At 34.0% G+C, this 21,328-nt stretch overlaps 1 protein-coding gene across 2 annotated transcripts in view; it reads left to right on the top strand.

The window, feature by feature from the left end:
• Window positions 1–21,328, top strand: part of CREBRF (CREB3 regulatory factor) — a 48,609-nt gene that overhangs the window by 21,344 nt on the left and 5,937 nt on the right. For both annotated transcript variants that reach the window (XM_051978915.1, XM_051978916.1), the window contains 6 exons: window positions 7,587–7,712; window positions 9,089–10,175; window positions 15,584–15,778; window positions 16,503–16,692; window positions 17,389–17,462; window positions 19,372–19,494. In XM_051978915.1, coding sequence (XP_051834875.1) covers window positions 7,587–7,712; window positions 9,089–10,175; window positions 15,584–15,778; window positions 16,503–16,692; window positions 17,389–17,462; window positions 19,372–19,494 — 1,795 coding nt within the window. The remainder of the gene's footprint in view (window positions 1–7,586; window positions 7,713–9,088; window positions 10,176–15,583; window positions 15,779–16,502; window positions 16,693–17,388; window positions 17,463–19,371; window positions 19,495–21,328) is intronic.

The raw sequence follows: 21,328 nt of genomic DNA on the forward strand, positions 1-21,328 counted from the left end.
TTTGGTCCCTGATTTGTGTTTAGAAGATGCTGAATGAATACATGGAATTCCCATAAGTCTCCATGCCATATCAGTTCTTGATGGAGGGTAGACTATATAGGCCTTCTCCATAGCTATGTCCAAATACATGTCTGCTTTGTTGAATTGGGCTATTAGTTTTGTAGGCATTTGAAAAGAAGTTGTTTGTCTCACAAGAGTATAGCTGTCCTGAGCCCTAGTCAGTCAGTCATCTTTGGGCTTCAGGGATTAGAACTGTCTAAATCAGGAACCATCCTATATACTTTTTTTTTTTTTGTATGTGTTTGTGTGTGTGCTGAGGCAATTGGGTTCTAAGTGACTTGCTCAGGGTCACACAGCTAGGAAGTGTTAAGTGTCTGAGACCAGATTTGAACTCAGGTCCTCCTGATTTCAGGGCTGGTGCTCTATCCAGTGTGCCACCTAGGCTGCCCCCACCTTTTATACTTTTTAACAGGCCAATAATGAGCATGCCTCATTAGTAATGTCAAACTTAAATAGAAATGGATTCTTACAGGCAGTTAATTGATTTAGAAAACTACAAATTAACATCACCTATGTTATATTTTAATTTTTTTTAAAATTTTCAATTATATGTTAATCTGATTTGAATTTGACACCTTTGCCCTACACTATAAAGTAGGAGTAGTATTTCTATCAAATTAATATGTTTTATTAATCAATTAAATTGATTAAACCTTTTCCCTTATTTTTTTTTCTCCTGAACTAAACTCTGTTTTTCCTTAACGTCCATTCATTTCTGACCATTCCTCTCATTACACTATCAAGTGATGCCAATCCTGACCTTGAGTCTGTCTTTATTCTGACATGTGCGCCTTGTTTCCCTTTGGCTGTAATTCAAGAACTCAGCACTAAGCAATAAGGAATATGTCCAAAAAAATCAGGAGAGTGTGAGAGTTGATTTTACACTGGCTAGGACAGCTGCTATAAAGACAGAACAGAACAAGTACTTCCCTAAATCAGTTTTTGATCATTAAACTGCCACAGCTATCTCATCTCTACCGTAAGACTCTACATCCATTCTACTCTCCTTCACTTATGCCCATAAAGTGAGCCAAAAAAAAAGTGGTGATGAGGAAACAAAAGAAAAGCTATTTTTTCTTCTAGATCTTTTCTTACTCAGTCCATCATTTTGATATCATTCATACTCTTATCCCCTTGAATAAGGTCATATTATTTTCCTTACCTCTTAACAACTTTTAAAAATAACTTCAAAAATACTTTCTTGGGACATTTTTCTCTTAATATTTTCCCACTGTGAGCTATTCCAATCAGAATCTTTTCTTTTAGTCTAATGTTTCTTTTTTCTTTTTTTTTCCTCCTTCCTTTGCTTGCATCCTTCTTTCTAAACATTTTTCATTTCATCTCCTCCTTACCAAATTGCTTCCTTATCCATTTCACAGATAGATTTAAATACAGAGACAATTTCAGATAGATTTATTTCATATAGAGGCCTAGAATATGTGTTTAATATTTTGATTATTTAGAATTATCATGGGTTCTGGAGTTTGGAGCTTGGAGAAAGTCAAACAAGATTCCTTTAATAGGACTTTTCTTAACGCTTTATAACCTCTAGCCCTATACCAATTCACTATCTGCCTTACTAAGCTAAGCAAGAAGTTGGTGATTTGGGGATACAGTGTATGAAACAAAAATAAATATATCTTACTATTAGTAGGATAGATTCTATAGTTAGAGTACTTACTCCTTTGCTTGGCCCATCTCTCTGAATGCTAGAGTCTATTATCAAGAGACTGAGCATGTGAAAAATTCTACTGACCCAAAAGCAATTATCTAGATTGGCCATTGCTCTCTTTAGTAGCTTCCAAACGTTGAATTTAATTAATTCAATCTGTCTCTGCAAATTACTTGTTTTTGCAAATATTACTACTACCTACATCTGATAATTCACTTAGATAGGCATAATATTTCTAGAAGGAATTTAAAGAGCATTGCTAAGGATTTATAAAGTCTTGACTAAGAAACTGAAAACCTCAAGGGCTCAGAAATTCATAGGATACCAAATTCAAGAAAGGAGCAAGCAATAAAACCCATGGCTTTAGATATTTATATTCAAATGCAGTATACACATACACCTATAACAAGCAGAGTAAACTAGAGATCCCAAATTCGACCCCATATATATACATATAAAATAATCAGGGTGAACTACAGATTCCAATTCAAGAGGACAAATTTGACCCCATAAATAACACTGAGATATAGCTAACTTATGACTTCTGTCTCAAATATGATTCTGAAAGGATATTCCTTATTCAAAAGGAATAGAGTAGTAAAAGGTGGGATGGGGTAGCATCATAGATTAGAGCATCAAGAAGATATCTATCAACAGTGGGAATCCAAGATACAGAGGAAGGAAACACAATAGAAATAACTGGAGTGAAGATCAAATGGAAGCATAAACATAAAAAAAAAATACTTTCATTTGATTATACAACAGACTACCTGGATAGCAAGTAGTTGCAAATAAGAAACAGATTAAAAACCTGGCATGGAGTTATGATACAATAATGATGAAGAACTTAAATTATTTAAAAATCTGCTGAAGCATTGCCTCTTCAAAAGGATAGTAGTTCAAAAACAGAGTAGTTCATAATTTCTTGACTTGCCTTCAAAAAGTTGAGGAACTAATGAAGTACATCTGATTTGATTCGATGAATAAGAAACAGCTGTTTTCAGAGGTACATATTACTGGAACCTTGTAGGGAAAGTGGCTTTTACTTTAGACTTTGTTATATAGAAGAATAGCAAAGTTGGGGATGGTCTGACATAGATTATAGATATGAAAGTTAAAATTTCATGTTTCATAGAAAGGATTGTTAAGCTTCTATGGTTACAATTTGGCAAAGGAAGCCAACATAAGGAGAATAGAAAACTATCAAAATTCTGAAGTCACAAAAAAATCCCAAACTTATTCTGATGATATGGAAAAAAGATTTTTCTATAGATAGTTACATAATTGCACTGACCATCTTAGATTTTTAAAGTTATGTATAGAAGATGTAAGAGCAGATAATTGAGGATAACTGCAGCAGCATAGCATAGTATTGTAAGAGTAATCGGGTTCTATAAGTGCAACTCCTTGGGACTTAGCTACTCAATCAGTACTATCTACTTACATTGTTAGAGGAATTTTCTGGTTGAGGAAATCACAGGTTACACATTCCTGTAAGGAAAAATACTGTGGTGATATAGAGGGGAAGGAGGAGAAGGACTATTAGGAAGTGAATGTAGTATAAATGCATTAATAAAACATTTTTTAATGTACGTATAAAAAAATAGGGCTAGGTATTCTAAAGTTCAGAGTCATTTGGGACTAACAAGGAAACTTAAGAACATCAAAAAGAGGGATTTAATTATAGCAGAGAGAAGAGTAGGATAAAGAAGGTAGAAAACTGGTCAACTTTTATGTTACTTATGGGTTTTTTTTTTCTGTCCGACAAGAAAGAATGGAATTTGAAAAGATTTATAATAGGGCTTGAAAATTAAAGGTAGATGGTAAAAGAGCAAGAGGGAAAGTCAAACAAGACCAAATGAACTGTATTCCAGGGAGCTAAAATAACTGACAATTGTGTTTACTTAAGCCACTTTTAATGATCTTTAAAAGACAATGGAAGAAAGGGTAAGTGCTGAAGTGGAGAAAGATAAATTATCCTGATTTTCAAAAAATGGAGAAGAGTGGGATTTGTAGATGATAGGCCAGTGAATTTAATTTTAATTGCTAGTGAAATTTTAGAGTATTATTAAGGGATAGTTCTGGAAAAGCAGCAATTACATAAAACCAGCATGGTTTCATGAATAGATTGTCAAACTGATCCAGAGAACTGGATTAGATCACATATACACAGTGGAGATCAACACAGCTGTGAGGGTTTCATAGCTATATGAAAGAGAAAAAGATACTAAAGGGGAATCTCAGACTTTATTACTAAAAAAGGGTGACAAAGTCAATAGCTACTAACCTATATGCCTAATTTCCCATCTTTATAAAATTTTTACGAGAACAATCTATATATGCTTTGGGAGCATTTTTGATAAAGTATTCATATGGAACAGGCAGGATTACACAAATGATATTCCACAGAAGTATATGTCTTTACCATTACAAATTGACTGAAAAACAACCAAGAATACAAGATTCTACTATTCTTGATGTTTTTTTGAATATGTGTACATTTGATTTAGTAAAGCAAAATGCTACCTTAAATACTCTCTTCCAACAATTTGTATACCACTTCTACATTAAGATTATTCAGGATAACATTGTCCAAAAACTCTCTGATCATTAATAACAGACAAAGCACAAAAAGGAATACATACAAAAATGTTCAATAGTTTCATGGAGGAAATCCATTGAAGAGGTTTTCATTATGCATAGTGAGGTCCTCCAGATGCCCCTGTTTGTACATGACATTTTGCTGGCTGCAGCAAGCCTTACAATGTTCCTGAGCACTGGGAGAAGGGCACAAAAGAACAGTGCCTATTGGCCAATCATGACATACAGTTCAATTGACAGCCTATAGAGCTCATCTATCAATCAGCATATTTTGGCCAGAGAGGACAAGTCCTCTTAGAATTGGATAGCAAGAGAAATCTGAATTACCTTCAGGAAATTGCAGCATTCCTCTAATGACCCTATATTCCTTTCAAAAACAAAGATCAATTTCAAAAACAAAACTCAAAAACTTAATACCATTATTTTACCTCTTTTATTGTATGGGTACATGTTGGGGAACACTATAGATTCCAAAGGATTAAACCTGAGTATCTCTCAGAAGGTAGGCTTTAATTAATAATGAAAGGAACTATTAAAAAAGAGCAACTGGAGTGAATGATATCATCAAAGAAATGTATGACAAAATAAAAATAGGTTGCTTGTGTGATAAGAGAAAAAGAAATTTGGAATGCTAATTTGATTTGTTAATATCTTTAAAATGTTAGGAAACAGCAGGGAAGGCTTGCTCATTGATCAGAGTTCTGTGACAAACTTCAGTTAGGAAATGGACAAGAGTTGAAATGTATGGGCAGGCAAATATGATTTGCAGTCTGCATCTGAAAAGAACATCCATATTATCACTGAGATTACAAATCTATTTGAACATTATCAAACTAGCCTTATTTCCTTTTTTTTGGTCTAGTTATTAGATTGGTGCTGTGGCTTCATAGTTATCCTAGATTTTAGAAAAATAGTTGATAAAATCTTTAATGTTCTTATATACAAAAGATGTGTTTGAGATATTAGTATTTAGGCAAGATTCAGAACTGGTTCAGTGATTGAGTAGTCATTAAATGTCAGTTTAGAAGGAGGTTTCTAGTGGAGTGGCCTTATGCTATTTGATGTTTTTATCATGTCTTAGAGAAATGTATGGAAGGCATGCTTATCAGAATTGAAGGTTTCACAGTTAGAGATGACAAACATATTGAGAGTTAAGGAACCAAAAAGATCTCAATAAGCCCAAATGAAGAACTAATCTAATAAATGGAAATTAAATAGGAATAAATGTAAAGTCTTACATTTATGTTTTCAGAAATCATTGTTCTCAGTACAAGATGAAGAAAGAATGACTAGTTATCAGTTTTCTGAAAAATAAGATCTGAGAGGAAAGGATTTCAAATTTAACATAAGTCAACAGTATGATAGAGTAACTTGAAAAACTAATTTAACTTTAGGCTACAGGAGAGAGGCATAGGGTCCAGGACTAGGGAATTGATAGTCCTGCAATATTTTGTCCTAATCAGACCACATCCAAAGTATTATGTTTCATTCTGAGCACTATTTAAGAAGAATACTGATAATCTGGATAGAGTCCCAGAAGAGAGCAACCAGGATGGTAATGGATCTTGCCAGATGAAGGTCCACTGAAGGAACTGGGGAATGTAATTGGAGAAGAGACTTGTGTTAGGAGTTTGATAGCTCTTTTGAAATGTTTAAAGTCCTATCTTGTGGAAGAGGTATTACATGTGTACTGGTTGTCTTCTAGGGACAAAACTAAGTAGGCATTGTTGGAAAATTAAGAGGTAAATTTAGGCTTGATGTAAAAAAAGATTCCTAACAATTAAGAGCTTTTACAAAATAGAATGGATTTCATTGGAACTTTACCTCCCCTACTTCCCCCCACTTCAAAATAAAAGTTTTAAAGCCAAGTCTGAATGACTATTTGGGTAGATTTTATAGTGTTCAGGTGTAGATAGGATTAGGTATCCTCTGAAGGTCCTTGCTAATGTTAAGATTGCCACCTTTTTAAACTTCTTTTTCTTCACTTACCTTACATGTACGCAATGTGTCCACATCCGCACTTTCAGATAACTATCAATGTGACTTATAGCATCATCTTTCAAAATAAAGGACAGGTAGAAGAGGCTAGAGCTAACTTCACTTAGTAGATTATTCCACAAATCTTAAAGTTTGATGCTTCCTATTTCCTGGAGCCAAGGACAGTTTTCTTCTCTTGTGGTTGAAACAGCAACAGGGAACTTCAGTTCCCATAAGTCAATATCAGAAAAGGGGTGATGAAAAGCAGAGGCTGTAGGTGATTTAATTAACTGAAATATCTTTTCAAATTGTTGTCTGAAAAATATCCCTTGGCTTTTGATTGCCTATATATAAAGCTATTTTTAAACATTTTCATTGCATACATTTTAAAAAGCACAAAATGCAGATAAAAGTAATTGTGGTTATCTGAACAAAATGATAGGGATTGATTTTGAACCAGTCAGTTTTGTTTTAGAGGCAGCCACTGAGCCAATAAATCCTAACATATAATGAAACCACTCCTGTTTCTATTCTGGTTATTTAAGCTACTAATATATAATAATAATAACAGAGCTCCCCTTCTAATGATCTGCGTCTCTATTTATTTATTCTACTCCTGATCTCAAATCTTCTACCCTCTTCTCTTCTAACCAGAAAATAAGGGTGACATTGATATAATAACAAGATTGAAACTATAAGATACTTTTATGTAGAGTCAGAAGAGGCAGCTCTTGGATCTGGCTCCTATGTTTTTGAGAGGCTCAAACTATCAGTTCTGGGCAGTGACTCAAGTGATCTATTAGTTGTTAATATCATAGTGTGACACTATTGGAGGAAAATGAAAACTACTGCTACAACTTAAATCTATTCATCCCCTTAGAAATATTAGAAAGTCTCCTACTATAGAAAATTAGAACAGAAAAGATCTTTTAGTAGAGTTTATTGTTACAAAATGTTTTCACTGTATATAGCTCTATATAAAGCATCTGCTGAGTAGACTGTGATCCTCTGATGGATAAATAATCTTCTGGTGGTTCAAATTTAATGCCATTAACCATTGCAATTTCTGATACAATGTTCAATTTTAATTACCTTTTAAATCATTCACCTGATGTAGATTTAGATAAGCAAAGCCCTGTTAAGCTTTGCTTGCTAGAAAATACTTTTTAAAAGATAAACTGTCTCAAGCTGTAGATTTTTTTTTTAAGGAGAATAATAAAATAGGAGTTCTTGAAGACTTCAGGTTTTTAAATTAAATAAAATTATTTCATTACAGCCTAGTGTAAGCGGAATGGACCCGCCTTTTGGGGATGCCTTTCGAAGCCACACGTTTTCAGAACAGACTCTGATGAGCACAGATCTCTTAGCAAACAGTTCAGATCCAGATTTTATGTATGAACTGGTAAGTGGTACTTTCTTGGATTCTATTTTAATTGATTTAATATGTATTTTTTTGTGGCATTTTGGTTCTTTTTTTAATTAAAAAACTAATAGGTGGAGAGTAAGAATAAATATGAGGTCACTATTGATTCTAATAAGCCTACTTTTAGTGTTTTTTTAGAACTACATAAACTTCCTGTATTTAGTAAGGAAACATATTTGTTGAAAATTCACATAAGGTCCTTAAGATCCAGCAGGCAAATGAAGAAATAACTGTAATTAAAACTAAAAAGTATTGCATCATATTCAAAAGTATGAAGTTGAACAAATAGCAGTCACAAGTGATATTTGAAAAGGTTTTTCAGTTATATTTAGGTGAGGAAATTCAATACTTTAAATAAGCATTGTTACTATTATACTTGCATTATTACATATATTATACAGCAAGAATGTTGTTTCTACATTTGGGTATGAGAATCAAACTTATGTCCTGAATCTTTTTCTTGGCTAAATTTCAACCCTCCTCGATCTTGTTTTTACTTCTAAGTTCCTTCTTAAGATAGCATAGTTTTCTATGATGAGCTATGTGATATTACTGTGATTACTGTTAAAGAGATACCAAATTTTTCTAAATATAAAGGAGCAAGAAAAAACAAACCTTTTTCAGTAGTGCTATTTATAGAATATCCACTGAAGTCTTTCAGTGCCTCATTGTGGCACAAAGGTAACCTTGAATTATCAAAGGTTATGTCAGTGTAATGTAATGTCCCTCAGGTTTTACCACACTGGAATGGCTTTGAGCACAGTCCAAGTGACAACCTGTATGCAGTCTGAGGATCAGCCTAGCCAAGTGTGGAGAGGCTTATCAACAAAAGATTGGACTTCAGGTGTTGAATATTTTTAGCCACAGAAACTCATGATGACAGTCTGTTAAAGTATAGAGATGCATTGGTAGCAGAAATAACCATATTTGTGATATCATAGCTTCCTTATGTGAAGCATTTATAGTATATAAGTGTATAGTATACATACTATACTATATAATATATAATATTATATACTATATAGTACTATATAATACTATATAGATATAGTATATAACATATATACTATAGAAGAGCTCTTAGAAGAGCTCTTAATATTTATGCCATATTCCAGACTTGAAAGAAGAACATTTGAAAAATTCTAGCATCAAGAACTACTTAAAGGACATATTCCTCTAATTTTTGTTAAATTCATGGAGGCAAGGAAATTATATAGAATTGTATATAAGTGTCTTGGCTTTAATGTAAAGTAAATCGTTAGTGTGGCATTTGTAAATAAGAGAAAGGAGAAAGGGAAATTGTATTTTTCCCCTCTAAAATATGGTGCTGTTTTTTGTCTCATTTTCCTCCTCAGGATAGAGAAATGAACTACCAACAGAATCCCAGAGACAACTTTCTTTCTTTGGAGGAGTGCAAAGATGTTGAAAATCTGGAGACTTTCACAGATGTCCTGGATAATGAGGCTGCTTTAACCTCAAACTGGGAACAGTGGGATACATACTGTGAAGACTTAACAAAGTATACTAAACTGACTAGCTGTGACATCTGGGGAACAAAAGAAGTGGATTACCTGGGTCTTGATGACTTCTCTAGCCCCTACCAAGATGAAGAGGTCATAAGTAAAACTCCAACTTTGGCCCAACTTAATAGTGAGGATTCTCAGCCAGTATCTGATTCCCTTTATTATCCTGACTTGCTTTTTAGTGTCAAACAGAACCCCTTGACCTCTTCATTACCTGGGAAAAAGATAGCAACCCGAGCGGCTGCCCCAGTGTGTTCATCTAAGACTATTCAGGCTGAGGTTCCTTTGTCAGACTGTGTCCAAAAGGCAAGCAAACCCACATCAAGCACACAAATCATGGTGAAGACCAACTTGTATCATAATGAAAAGGTGAATTTTCATGTTGAATGTAAAGACTATGTTAAAAAGGCAAAGGTAAAGATCAATCCAGTTCAGCAGACTCGGCCCTTGTTGAGCCAGGTTCATGCTGATGCAGCAAAGGAAAATACCTGTTATTGTGGAGCTGTAGCAAAGAGACAAGAAAAAAAAGGAATTGATACACTTCAGAGTCACATAACTCCTACTTTGCCTTTTAAAGAGACCCAGGAACTACTTCTCAGCCCTCCTCCCCAGGAGGCTACAGGGTTAATTGTGTCGGGAGAAAGCAGCAGTCTTTCTGCCAGCACATCAGTCTCAGATCCATCCCAGAAAAAAGAAGAGCACAATTATTCTCTTTTTGTTTCGGACAACCTGGGTGAGCAACAAGCCAAATGCAACCCTGAAGAAGATGAAGAGGATGAAGATGATGTTGATGATGAAGACCATGATGAAGGATTTGGCAGTGAACATGAGCTATCTGAAAATGAGGAGGAAGAAGAGGAAGAAGAGGATTATGAAGATGACAAAGATGATGATATTAGTGATACTTTCTCTGAACCAGGTATTGTAAAAAAAAAAAAAATATATATATATATATATATAGATTAACAGAGTTTTTAAAAATTGTTTGAATAGGAAAGCTTTTCTTGGGGTGAATTTTACCTTGTTAGTTTGGAGACTGGAAGGAGTCGGTGGTATTTTGACTATAAGTAGCTCCAACGTTGTTATTTGCTTAAATATTATAGTTAATGCTGTGGGCCCAATTCTTAGTTTATCTTAACAAGCATTCTTGCTTGTCACCTTGTTCATTCCCTTTCCAAAGAGGCTAAGAATCCATTAGTATGAAAGTAATTTTATTTCTGGGTGTGTCTTTCCAGTATAGTGAAGATAAATTAGGAGGAGACCTGAATTGACTTAGTGTCAGTTTCAACTACTCATGCCCATATGGTTTTCATTTATGAAAAAATAAAGGGATTTTTTTTGTTCCTGCTTCAATTTTCATTTGCAGAATATTTTCATTGAGAGAGAATATATAAATGGAGGGGAAGGGCTTAAGGTAATAAAAGAACTTTAGGGACAGATTAAAAAAAAATTTATGTGTATTACTTAAACATGAAAGGGGAAAAATCTTTGCTTGAAAGATTTTTCTGCCTTCAGGGTGTAAATCTTGTGCATGAAAATGATACTGCCAAAAGGCATAATTAAAAATTGTAGAAAGGAATGAAAGTCTTGCCAATGCCATACTTGTGTATTTTGGCAAATTTGTTTAAATAAATACAATTGTTTCATGTAAACTTAAAATAGTAGTTCTATGCAAGACATAACAATCAGTACAGAGGGATTTTTTAAAAAATCTAATCTTCAAAAGATACTCTTTGTTTATAATATTATCTTTACTGTCTTAATTTTTGGAGCAAAAATTTCTGGAATTTTAGTCAGTATAAACATTGATATTCAGTTTCTGATTGTGTAGTTGTTCTGATCTCTTGGTTAGAAGTGGTTTCTTTTACCCAAATATTTCACTATTTATTAGAGACAACCAAGTCATTTTGCATAGGATCTATACCTACCATCTTTGATGTATTTTAGGATGGGGATGGAAAATAGTGGTTCTTTTTTGCTTGCCAGTAAGAAAAATGTTCATCATGGTTCTCCCTGATAATTAGATTTCTGGAATGACTGGGGGGGATTTTCTAGTTGGGAAATTAATTTTGAGCACTAATGGCAACAGACCAGATCAAGCTGACATAATAGTGAATCAGAACGGTTGTTCTGAGCCCTGTGTTTTGACAAAAAGAGAAAAAGGAGAGTGGTGGAAAAGGTGACATTGTTAGCCAGTGATAATAACTGACATTTATATAGTACTTTGAAGGATTGCAAAACACTGTGAAAAACTTCTCATTTGATCTTCCCAACAACCTTGTGAAGCAGGTGCCGAGACAGACGTTATCTCCACTTTACTTTTAAAGAAAGTGAAGCTTTGAGAGAGAAAATGAATTCCTTGTTACAGTACAGCTGTGTGAAACAGATGGGATTAGAACCCCATCTTCTTGACTCTAGTTCCAAGATTCTGTCCCTTATATAGTACTTTGTTCACACACACACACACACACAATTAGACAAAACTGTATTGCTCGTTTACTTATCAGCCAATAAGTTCCATGATCATTAGAGCAAATCCAATAGGAACTTCCCTTCTTTGTCTATGTGTACTCTCCACTCAGGTTATGTTAGATCTTGTGATTTCTTTCCTCTCTCAACATTGCCTTTAATGTTCTTGATTTCACATGTTAAAAGATACTTGGGAAGGGAAGAAAAAAGGAGCACATAGCGTGCTTTGCCTCAAGCCCATTACACCCACCTCAGGGATTGCCGTGGATCCTAAATAAAGACACCCATGCTATTTAGGTTCCTTCAAAAGAATATGCAGTTTGAATTGTCTCACCAGAAATGATGGCACATTTCTTCTCATTCATTTCCTCCTATAACCAGCAACATTTATTTGTGAAGCAACTCATTAAGTTTAGGCAAGCCAGGTTGTGACTATGGAACAGAGTAGTGTTAAGTGGCATTTGTGGGAATCAAATTTTCATCTTGTCTTTGTTAACACAGTGCTAAATATTAAAGGGGCATTTAGTTCTCTTGTTTCCAATTGACTTAATTTGTGTTATGTAGACATTTCTTACAATGAAAATGAACAATTGACTCAGTTAAAAAAAATCAATTCAAAGTTATGGTATTATTTGGACTTTAGCAAATATGAATAATGAAAATTTAAAAATACCTTCTATTTATACAGAAGAACTAAACAAATAACTTTAGCAACCCAAAAGTAAAGTACTGGAGAGAAGCAGAAGGAAATACTTTGAAACAGAAGTGTGCCAATTTGGGGTGGGTTGATTGGTTTAATTTGTGGTGTTCTTGACCAGTTTACAAAGGCTCTTTTGTGACTAGGTCACTTGATGCTGTTTCTTGGCTGATGGCTATACCAGCTCATGAGCCTAAAAACTTAAGGGGTGGAGGGGGCATGGGATTTAGAATAGAGTTTCAGTCCCTGTTCTGGACCTGCTCCCAAGATTACATAGAGCTCATTCAGTAGCCAGCCCACAACTGGAGCCACAACTGGAGTCATGGGTCCAAGCATGCTGGCTTGGGTACCAAAGTGAAACTTTACTTTGTAATCACTATTTACTGACTTCTCAAGAATTTTGTGTTTCCCCTTTCCCCTCAGATATTACTTATTCCCTGCAAATTATTCCTGTCAAAAACAATTTAAGAATTTCTTTTGGAATTATGTTTAAAAATTTAGTACAGCTAAATTTGCTTTTACTGGTCACTTATCTATCTCCTATATAGTATTTTCTGTGATTCTAACAGTGATATTTTCCAGCTTGATAGATACAAGACACAGAAAAATATTTTGCAAGAACGCAAGGTCAAATGAGGAATGTCAAAATTGGTGACTATATAGAGGGGTGCCCAATAATAAGTATGAAGTATACTTCATCAGTAGATCAGTAGATCGAAGTAGAAAGAATGGTGCTTTTAAAGTCTTCTTCTACATAGTTTAAGCAAAGGCAAACTGGACTGTGAAAAATTATATTTTAGAGCTGTCATGAAGCTCTAGTAATTCTTCCCACTCTACCCAATACAATAACTAACATCTTAAACCTTTCTGTTCTTCCATAAGCCCAGCAATGTTTGATGAGGGGAGGAAGTAGCCTCTGAGTTTGGTTTTTAAAAATAAAGAGTGAAGAGGGGAAGAGGGAAGACATTCTAAGTTATGGGGACAGTGTGCGCCAAAGCACAGATATGTTGAGAGCACTGTGTCCTAGTGCACAGACTCAGACTGTCTCATTTGTTTGTAGTAGTATAAAATATATCAGGGTAGTTATGTGAGGTAAAGCAGAAAACTATAAAGGTTTTTGGAAGTCAGCCATGGGAGTCTGAAACTTATTTACCCAGTTGAGTAGTTAGGGATAAACTGAATATTTGAGGGTATTTTGTTTTCTTTTTAAAACTTGTTTTATTAATGTGTTTTTTTTAAAGCATCATTGTTATTTTCCAGTGATTCCCAACAGAACCTATTTTTCTTTATAACAGAGAAGTCAAGTCAAACAAGTTCCCACAGTGGACTTATATTCTTCTTGCACCTGTTATCTCCGACTTCTGTGCTGATAATACGAGGCCATGCTTTACTATAAAGTCACAGTTGGACATTATATTGATCAGAATTTGGAAGTCTTTTGGTGTTTTCTTTTATATTATTATGGTCATCATGCAGTTTTTTCTTCTGGTTCTACTTACCTCACTACATATCAGTTTATCTGAATCATCCCAAATTTTTTTGAATTTTTCACATTCATTATTTCTTATGAAACAATAATATATGATTACATTAATATATCACATATTATACATAATATATCATTTTCATTCATTCTCCAGATCCAATTTTTTGTTATTACAAAAATATTTTAGTCTATGGAACTTTTTATTAATCTCCTTGGGGTATATTAGTGGTAGTGTTGGGTAAAAGGGTAAAATAACAGTTGAACGATTTTTTCCATTAGTGAATTTGAGCAAAATTGTGACACAATCAGATATTAATAATATTGCCTGGACAAAGCATGTTGTTATATGTGCACATGTATATACATACACTTTTATGTACACATACATTGTATACACACAGTAGAATGACTTCTTTTTCCAATGAAAATTTTGAGCAATAGTGATAAGACCAGGTTTATATATTAGAAAGATTACTCTGTTATGAAGACTGAAGAATAGATAAAACAAAAAAAAAAGGAATAGAAAAGCTACAAAGATACTATGTATAAACCTGGTATAGGCACAGTAATAGAGCTTTGTAACTAGAGTAATAACAGTAAGAATAGAGAAGTAAGGAATGGATGTGCAAAAGTACAATAAGTAAAGAAATACCCTATCAACCCAGAAGTTTTGGGAATGGTATTAGCTCCCTAATTTTTATTTTGTTTTGTTTGTAAAATAGCCAAATTGGACAATAAAGAATCCCTTTTGGTTGATTTACCAGTGAAGATCGTATTCAATTAAAAAAACAGAAGCCGCTAGGTGGCGCAGTGGATAGAGCACCAGTCCTGAAGTCAAGAGGATCCGAGTTCAAATCAAGTCCCTGAGACATTTAATACTTCCTAGCTGTGTGACCATGGGCAAGTCACTTAATCCCAATTGCCTCAGCAAAAAAAAAAAAAAAAAAAAAAAAAAAAGGCAGTTTTAAAAGTGGGCAATTAACTTTTATCTGGTGGCCAGGGATATAATAGGTACTAGTAATTTTCTAGAAGAAGGTAGGGAGAGAATAAGAGTGTTTACCCCAGCAACTCTTCATAGCAATTTGTCATCATGGAAATTTACCTGGTTCGGCTATCTGTGAATTTCAATAAAGTTTCTATTATGTCACAAGTCAGAAAAACAATGGAATTCGCTATAGATTGCTCTTTTTTAAAAAAAGTTTAAATATTTTTGACATTCTAGGGTTTGACCTCCCTTTAGATTTTGCTTCATAGTTGTGTGTAATTGACATTTTAGAGAATAATTTTTTAAAAACCTTAGAGAATCTGCCCAGATATCCCAGGATGGTATGATTATTTTGTTTTATTATTAATCACTGCATTTTTAGAAAGTTATTGTTTTCCATATTAAATGTCATTTTGCAATTTGTGCTTAACATCTTTAGCTTATATATCTAGTAGAATAGAAATTTCTTGAGAATAGTAAAACATTTCATTTTTTTTTTGTCTTTGAATCCCTTGTATCCAGCACAATACCTGTTTTCAGACTAACAGAAATTTAATTTAGCAAGTTACAAATAGACTAAGAGTTTATCAGTTACACTGAAGAAAATCAACAAATTTGCTTAAAATTTTGTGCGTTTTTTGAATTTACCTAGTACTATTCATATTTTGAGATTTTTGTTTTTCCTCAAAGGTTATGAAAATGACTCAGTTGAAGACTTAAAGGAGATGACTTCAGTATCTTCGCGGAAGAGAGGCAAGAGAAGGTACTTCTGGGAGTATAGTGAACAACTAACACCATCACAACAAGAGAGGATGCTAAGGCCATCTGAATGGAACAGAGACACTTTGCCAAGTAATATGTATCAAAAAAATGGCTTGCATCATGGTAAGAGGGGATTGTTGTCAAGTAATTAGTACCACTAGTTCTGGAGCACTGTCTTGAGTATAGATGTTAAATTGTATGCTCCTTTGGTGAATCCAGATGTCTGAACAAGAGAAAGAAGGGAGAATAGAGTAGGTGTAGCAGCAAACCAGTTTTCTCATCACATCCACTTCCTACTCACAGGTAGAAGCCCCGGGGCCATACAGTCTCCTTCCCCAATTCTTTCTGTTTGATTCTGATCTTAGGACCTAAAAATAGTGAAGAAATAACAAAGATAGCTACATTACAAATGACAATAGATGTTAGGGGTTGGGGAATAGATTGGAGCATTAGATAAACTTTTCATTTATAATATAGTTGGGGAGGGGGTGGAATGGCAAATTGTTGAATTCATAATCCTAGTGAAGCTACTTGTAGTTAAATAGCACTCACAGATGTGGCTGGGAGTAAAGAAAAGAGCTGGAGGCTGGTATCTCCAGGTAAAGAACCAAGTTTCCCTCTTCATTCACTGCATGATGGGTGGAAGGGAAATATGCCTGCCATTTCTTAGCACTTCTGAAATGAATAGGTGTTCTCTATTTGAATGACTAACCTTTATTTACATGTCATACTTTTTAATCCTGAGTAAAAACCAAGCTTTAGAATAGCAGCTTTGTGAAAATGTATTCCCTTCTGTTTAAATGATTTGTTTGAGGACAGTAGAGTGTTTTGTTTTTTTTCTTAATAGGAAAATATGCAGTAAAGAAGTCACGGAGAACTGATGTTGAAGACCTGACTCCAAATCCCAAAAAACTGCTTCAGATTGGCAATGAACTAAGGAAACTGAATAAGGTGATTAGTGATCTGACACCAGTCAGTGAACTTCCCTTAACTGCCAGACCCAGGTCAAGGAAAGAAAAGAACAAGCTAGCTTCCAGGTAAGTTTTGATAATTTCTATCTCTATAAATGAATTCTCTGAACTAGGATTATTCTTTTAGTGAGCTGTACAGAAGAGACATCTTCAAACTATGTAGAAAAATGCTATATTTTCTACCCTATGGAAACATTTTAAGGTCAGTGTGGAATTTTTCTTTATAATGGGAAAAGTTAATTACATATTAGATCATTCAGTTTTTATACAGTATTGGAAAATTAAATTGTAGTTTTTAGTCTGTTACACTTTAAATAATCAGAATCTATTCAAATTATTAACAAATTTGAGTATGTCAGCACGATACCTAATTTTGTGTTGGGTATAAGTGGCACTAGGAACAGTAAGCTTAGATAGAGTGTAATTGTATTTGTGAGGGAAGTGCTCCTGGACTAAAGCCAAAGGTGAGGCAGGCAAGGGAGGATATGGACCCTGGGACCGTGTTGTCAGAAATGCTTGCCCCGGCATAAAGCACTGATTACTCTGCCCTAGTTACAGTTCTAGTGTGGGGTTACATTTTTTGGTAGTAACAATTTTCCTAGATATCAGGCTTTTGATCCCATAACAACAGAAGACATTAGTTTTTATTCCTTTTAGAAAGTTTCTGATAGTTGGGAGAGTTTAAAGGAACATTCTGAATATATTCTGATTAAACTGATTAAAAAGCAAACAAAAGTTAACTAAATACTTTTTCCTTTATAGGGCTTGCAGACTAAAGAAAAAAGCTCAATATGAAGCTAATAAAGTGAAATTATGGGGTCTTAATACAGAATATGGTAATGTTTTAAGAAATTTACTAGTATTGTACAGAATTATTTTAACTACTCCCTTTCCACTTACCCACTCTTATCATCTTCTCTCTTGCTCAGCTTCTATCTTATGCCACCTTCCTGTTTATCCACCAACTCACCAAACTGTTGTATTCTCTCCCCTATCTGCCCACTGACTCTTTGGAATATATAAATACTTGTATGTATATCTGGTCTAGATGGTTCTACACTATACCAAATGTTATTCTTATTCTTTTATTCATCTGTGAAAACTTATTTTTAAGAATTCCATTCATAATCTCGCTTTACAAATTTGATGCATGGTTTGCATGTGTGATTCATTCTTGAAGATCACTCACATCATTTTTGTTGAGTGAACCATTGATATAAACTTTCACTTTCCTTTAATATAAAAACAAACATGAAAAACATATTGGAATCTTAATACAACATATGCTACACTGAGTAGTCAAACCAGTTGTGCGGTAAAGATAAACAAGAAATATTATTTATTTTAGTTGCTGAGTGGAAAGTTGGCCTTTGATCTATGTACCTAGCCAGAGCTCCCATGGTCTAGTGAATCAACCACAAATGCTTGTTTTGCTTATCTACTTCTAAATGTAGTCTCTTGCATGTGTAGCTAAATATCTCATAGACAGGTTGTGACTTCCATGAAAAAACCATGTAGGTGTTATTGTTCTAGGTAAGAAAAATAAGTTAAATTCATGATTATTCAATTTTAAAAGTTAGTTTATGCTTTGGACACCTGTTTCCCTTTAAAAGTGTTAAAACTGAAATAAGTTCCTTACAATGACACATATGGTGGGAGAGGTGTTTTGAACTAGACAAAATCTGGAGGTTTTACTGTACTGTACTGCAAACACAATATGAATCAATAGTTTAATTTGGCAATATAAAAAGTGAACTCAGTTTTAGGCTTATATATAGAAAGAAGTCTGTTTTGTTGTTACTGTTTTTAGAAAATGTAATAATCCCACTGAACTCTGATCAGATCTGATCATATCTAGATTTTAAGTTTGATTCAAATTGCTATATTTGCAAAAAATATTCACAGACTAAAAACATGTTCAAAGGAAAGCAACTATGGTTGTCAGGAAGCTGGGAATCATGGCATACAAGATCAATTGAAGGAAATGTAGCTGTTGAATCTATAAAAAAGAAAACTTAAGGGAACACTGATAACTGTCTTCAAATATTTGTAAAGGAATTAGACATGTTCTGTTTAGCATCAGGAAATAGAACTAGGTTGAAACTTCAGTAAGGTAGTTTGATGTTAAGAAAAACTTCATACCTGAGTTGCCTAAATGTAGAATCAGCTATTTTGGGTGATAGTGAGTTATTCTTCATTGCCATCTTCAAATATTTGGGATGTTGTAGTAGAGATCTCTCTTCAGGTACAGTTTGGAGTGAATGCTATGTGAAGTCCCTTTCAACTCTGTGATTCTGTAATATGCTATGTCAAAAACAGATAAATGATTAGCCTCTTAGAAACATGAATAGAAGTGACTTATGATTCTGTCACTTATTTTTTCCTGTTGGGGAAGTATTTTGGTCTTTATTTCTTACATCTATACTTGGCCTTTGCCAGATAACAACCAGAAGGATCTAGAACATTCTCAGTATCCAACCAAGATAGAAGCAAAACCCCACCGGAAATTTCAGCCTATTCCTCTCCACCCAAGATTATTCAGTACCAACTCGAGAGTAGTTTCAACTATTCCATAAGTACAGCAAAATTCAGTGATTGCAGACCATGAGTACATTTTAAAAATTAGTTTAATTTTGGAAAAATAGCTTCTGTTAAGTAGTATTTTTTATACCTCTAAATTATAAATTTAACCCCCAAAACTTTCTTTTCAGGTAATGTATTCTCTATATTCTTCCTGTTTTGCAGATAACTTGCTATTTGTAATCAACTCTATCAAGCAAGAGATTGTAAACCGAGTGCAGAATCCAAGAGAGGATAGAGGACCCAACATGGGACAAAAGCTTGACATACTTATTAAAGATACTCTTGGTAAGGATAATTCATGACATATCTTCAAATAATAGAATATATGATATTTGAAAAGAAAGTGCTCCTATTTTTAACAGACATTTTATATGGTGCAAATGATAAATTTACAAATGCTAATTAAATTTATCAAAGGCCAAACTATCTTGTCTTTTTTTTTTTTTACTTTATCATTAGAGTTTTCCTCTTCTTATCTAGAAATAATACTTGGGTAACTTCAGCCTCCTGGAACATACCTGGGAAGACAAGATCATAAAATTCTTCAACTTTTAAAAGTAAAAGAAACATTACTAGCTGCCTTAAGAGTCCATACTTTACCCCATAGAAAAGATTTTCCTTTAGGGCTCATTAACTTGTTTAATATCCTCCTTTTATACAGTTTTAACCAACTTAGTCATCTGGGTTCGCAGGTCATAACAGATTAGAAACAGAAAAATAGGACTGGATGGGGTGCCAAAAGAGGCAAAGACATTAACAGAGAAGTAACAGCTCATAATCAATAGCTGTGGGCCATTAATGTTAGAGCAAACAATCCCATATTTCTCAGCCTCCTAAATTCTGCAAACATTGAGCACCTGCTATAGGAATGGGGGAGGAAAACTGGTTTCTATCCTTATATAGTTTCTAATCTAATGAATAATGAGACTGGTATAGAAATAATTATGATACAAGACAATTATAAATTCATAGGAAAGATCAGAATGATCTGAAAGATTCAAAGAGAAAGGATCATGTCTACTGGAACCATTGGAGAAGGCTCTTAAGAGACTGTGGCATCAGAACTGAACTTTAACATGGGAGAATAGCAATAGATAGAAATGAAAGGGGAAATTTGTTCCAGGTATAGGGAGCAAAGATCCATAAAAGATCGTAGAATTGGGGATTTAGAGTTGAAAGGGATCTTAGAGATTATTTAATATAATTTTCTTATTGTACTAATGAGGGAAAGCAACTTGTCCAGAGTTACACAAATAATAGCTAGACTCAGAGGAGGGAAAGGAAAAGGAGAAGATTAGGGAACCATGAGTAGGCCAGTATGAGAGTACCTGAAGAAAAGTAGTATGACAAGTGGGAAAAAATAATTAAGCCCTGAGACCATCCCAATATAGCCCAGTAGGATAAATAATAATTGACTCTGAGTCATAAGGCAAGAGTTGATTATGTTTATTATACTCTACAGGGAAAGGAAAGATAGGGAAGGCTAGGGAAGGATATATGGTATATTTTAGAAAAAATTGTGTCACAAAGCTAAAAAAAATTTTTAATTGGAAAAATATGTTTGAAGATTGATTTGCTAGAACCTGTGGATTAAGAAATGATAAGGAACAGAAATAACTTGTTGGGGGGTGGGGTAGAGTTTTACTTTTTACAAATCCTTATATAAGACAGTGCCAGCTGGGACTAACTTTATATCTTAATGATATTAATCCTAGGATTAGAACGGGGTTAAAGTTTAACCTTTCGTTTAACACCATGAACCCTTAGAAAAAAGTCATTGAAGGGCTACATTCAAAAAGCTACTTAATGTTTTCTCTTATTAGAGAAGTAGAAAACATTAAACTCAATTGCTTTTTAAAAGAACAACAAAACATTCAATAACCTGTGACAATTTTCTAAAAAGTTCTGTCCTATGATAGAATAACCATTATTCTTAGCTTTTACTTGCTATCTAATTCATAAAACATTAAAGATTCTGTTCCAAATGAAATAAGCAGATATCCACATGGGGTTGAGAACAATTATTCTCTGGCTCATAGAAATAGAAGAAATAGAAGTGATCAGAGCAGTATCCTCTTGGGGCAAAATTAAACCAAGGAGCCAATTCTGATTTTCTTAT

Source organism: Antechinus flavipes, chromosome 2 (genome assembly GCF_016432865.1).
Source record: "Antechinus flavipes isolate AdamAnt ecotype Samford, QLD, Australia chromosome 2, AdamAnt_v2, whole genome shotgun sequence".
Taxonomy (NCBI): Eukaryota; Metazoa; Chordata; class Mammalia; order Dasyuromorphia; family Dasyuridae; genus Antechinus; species Antechinus flavipes.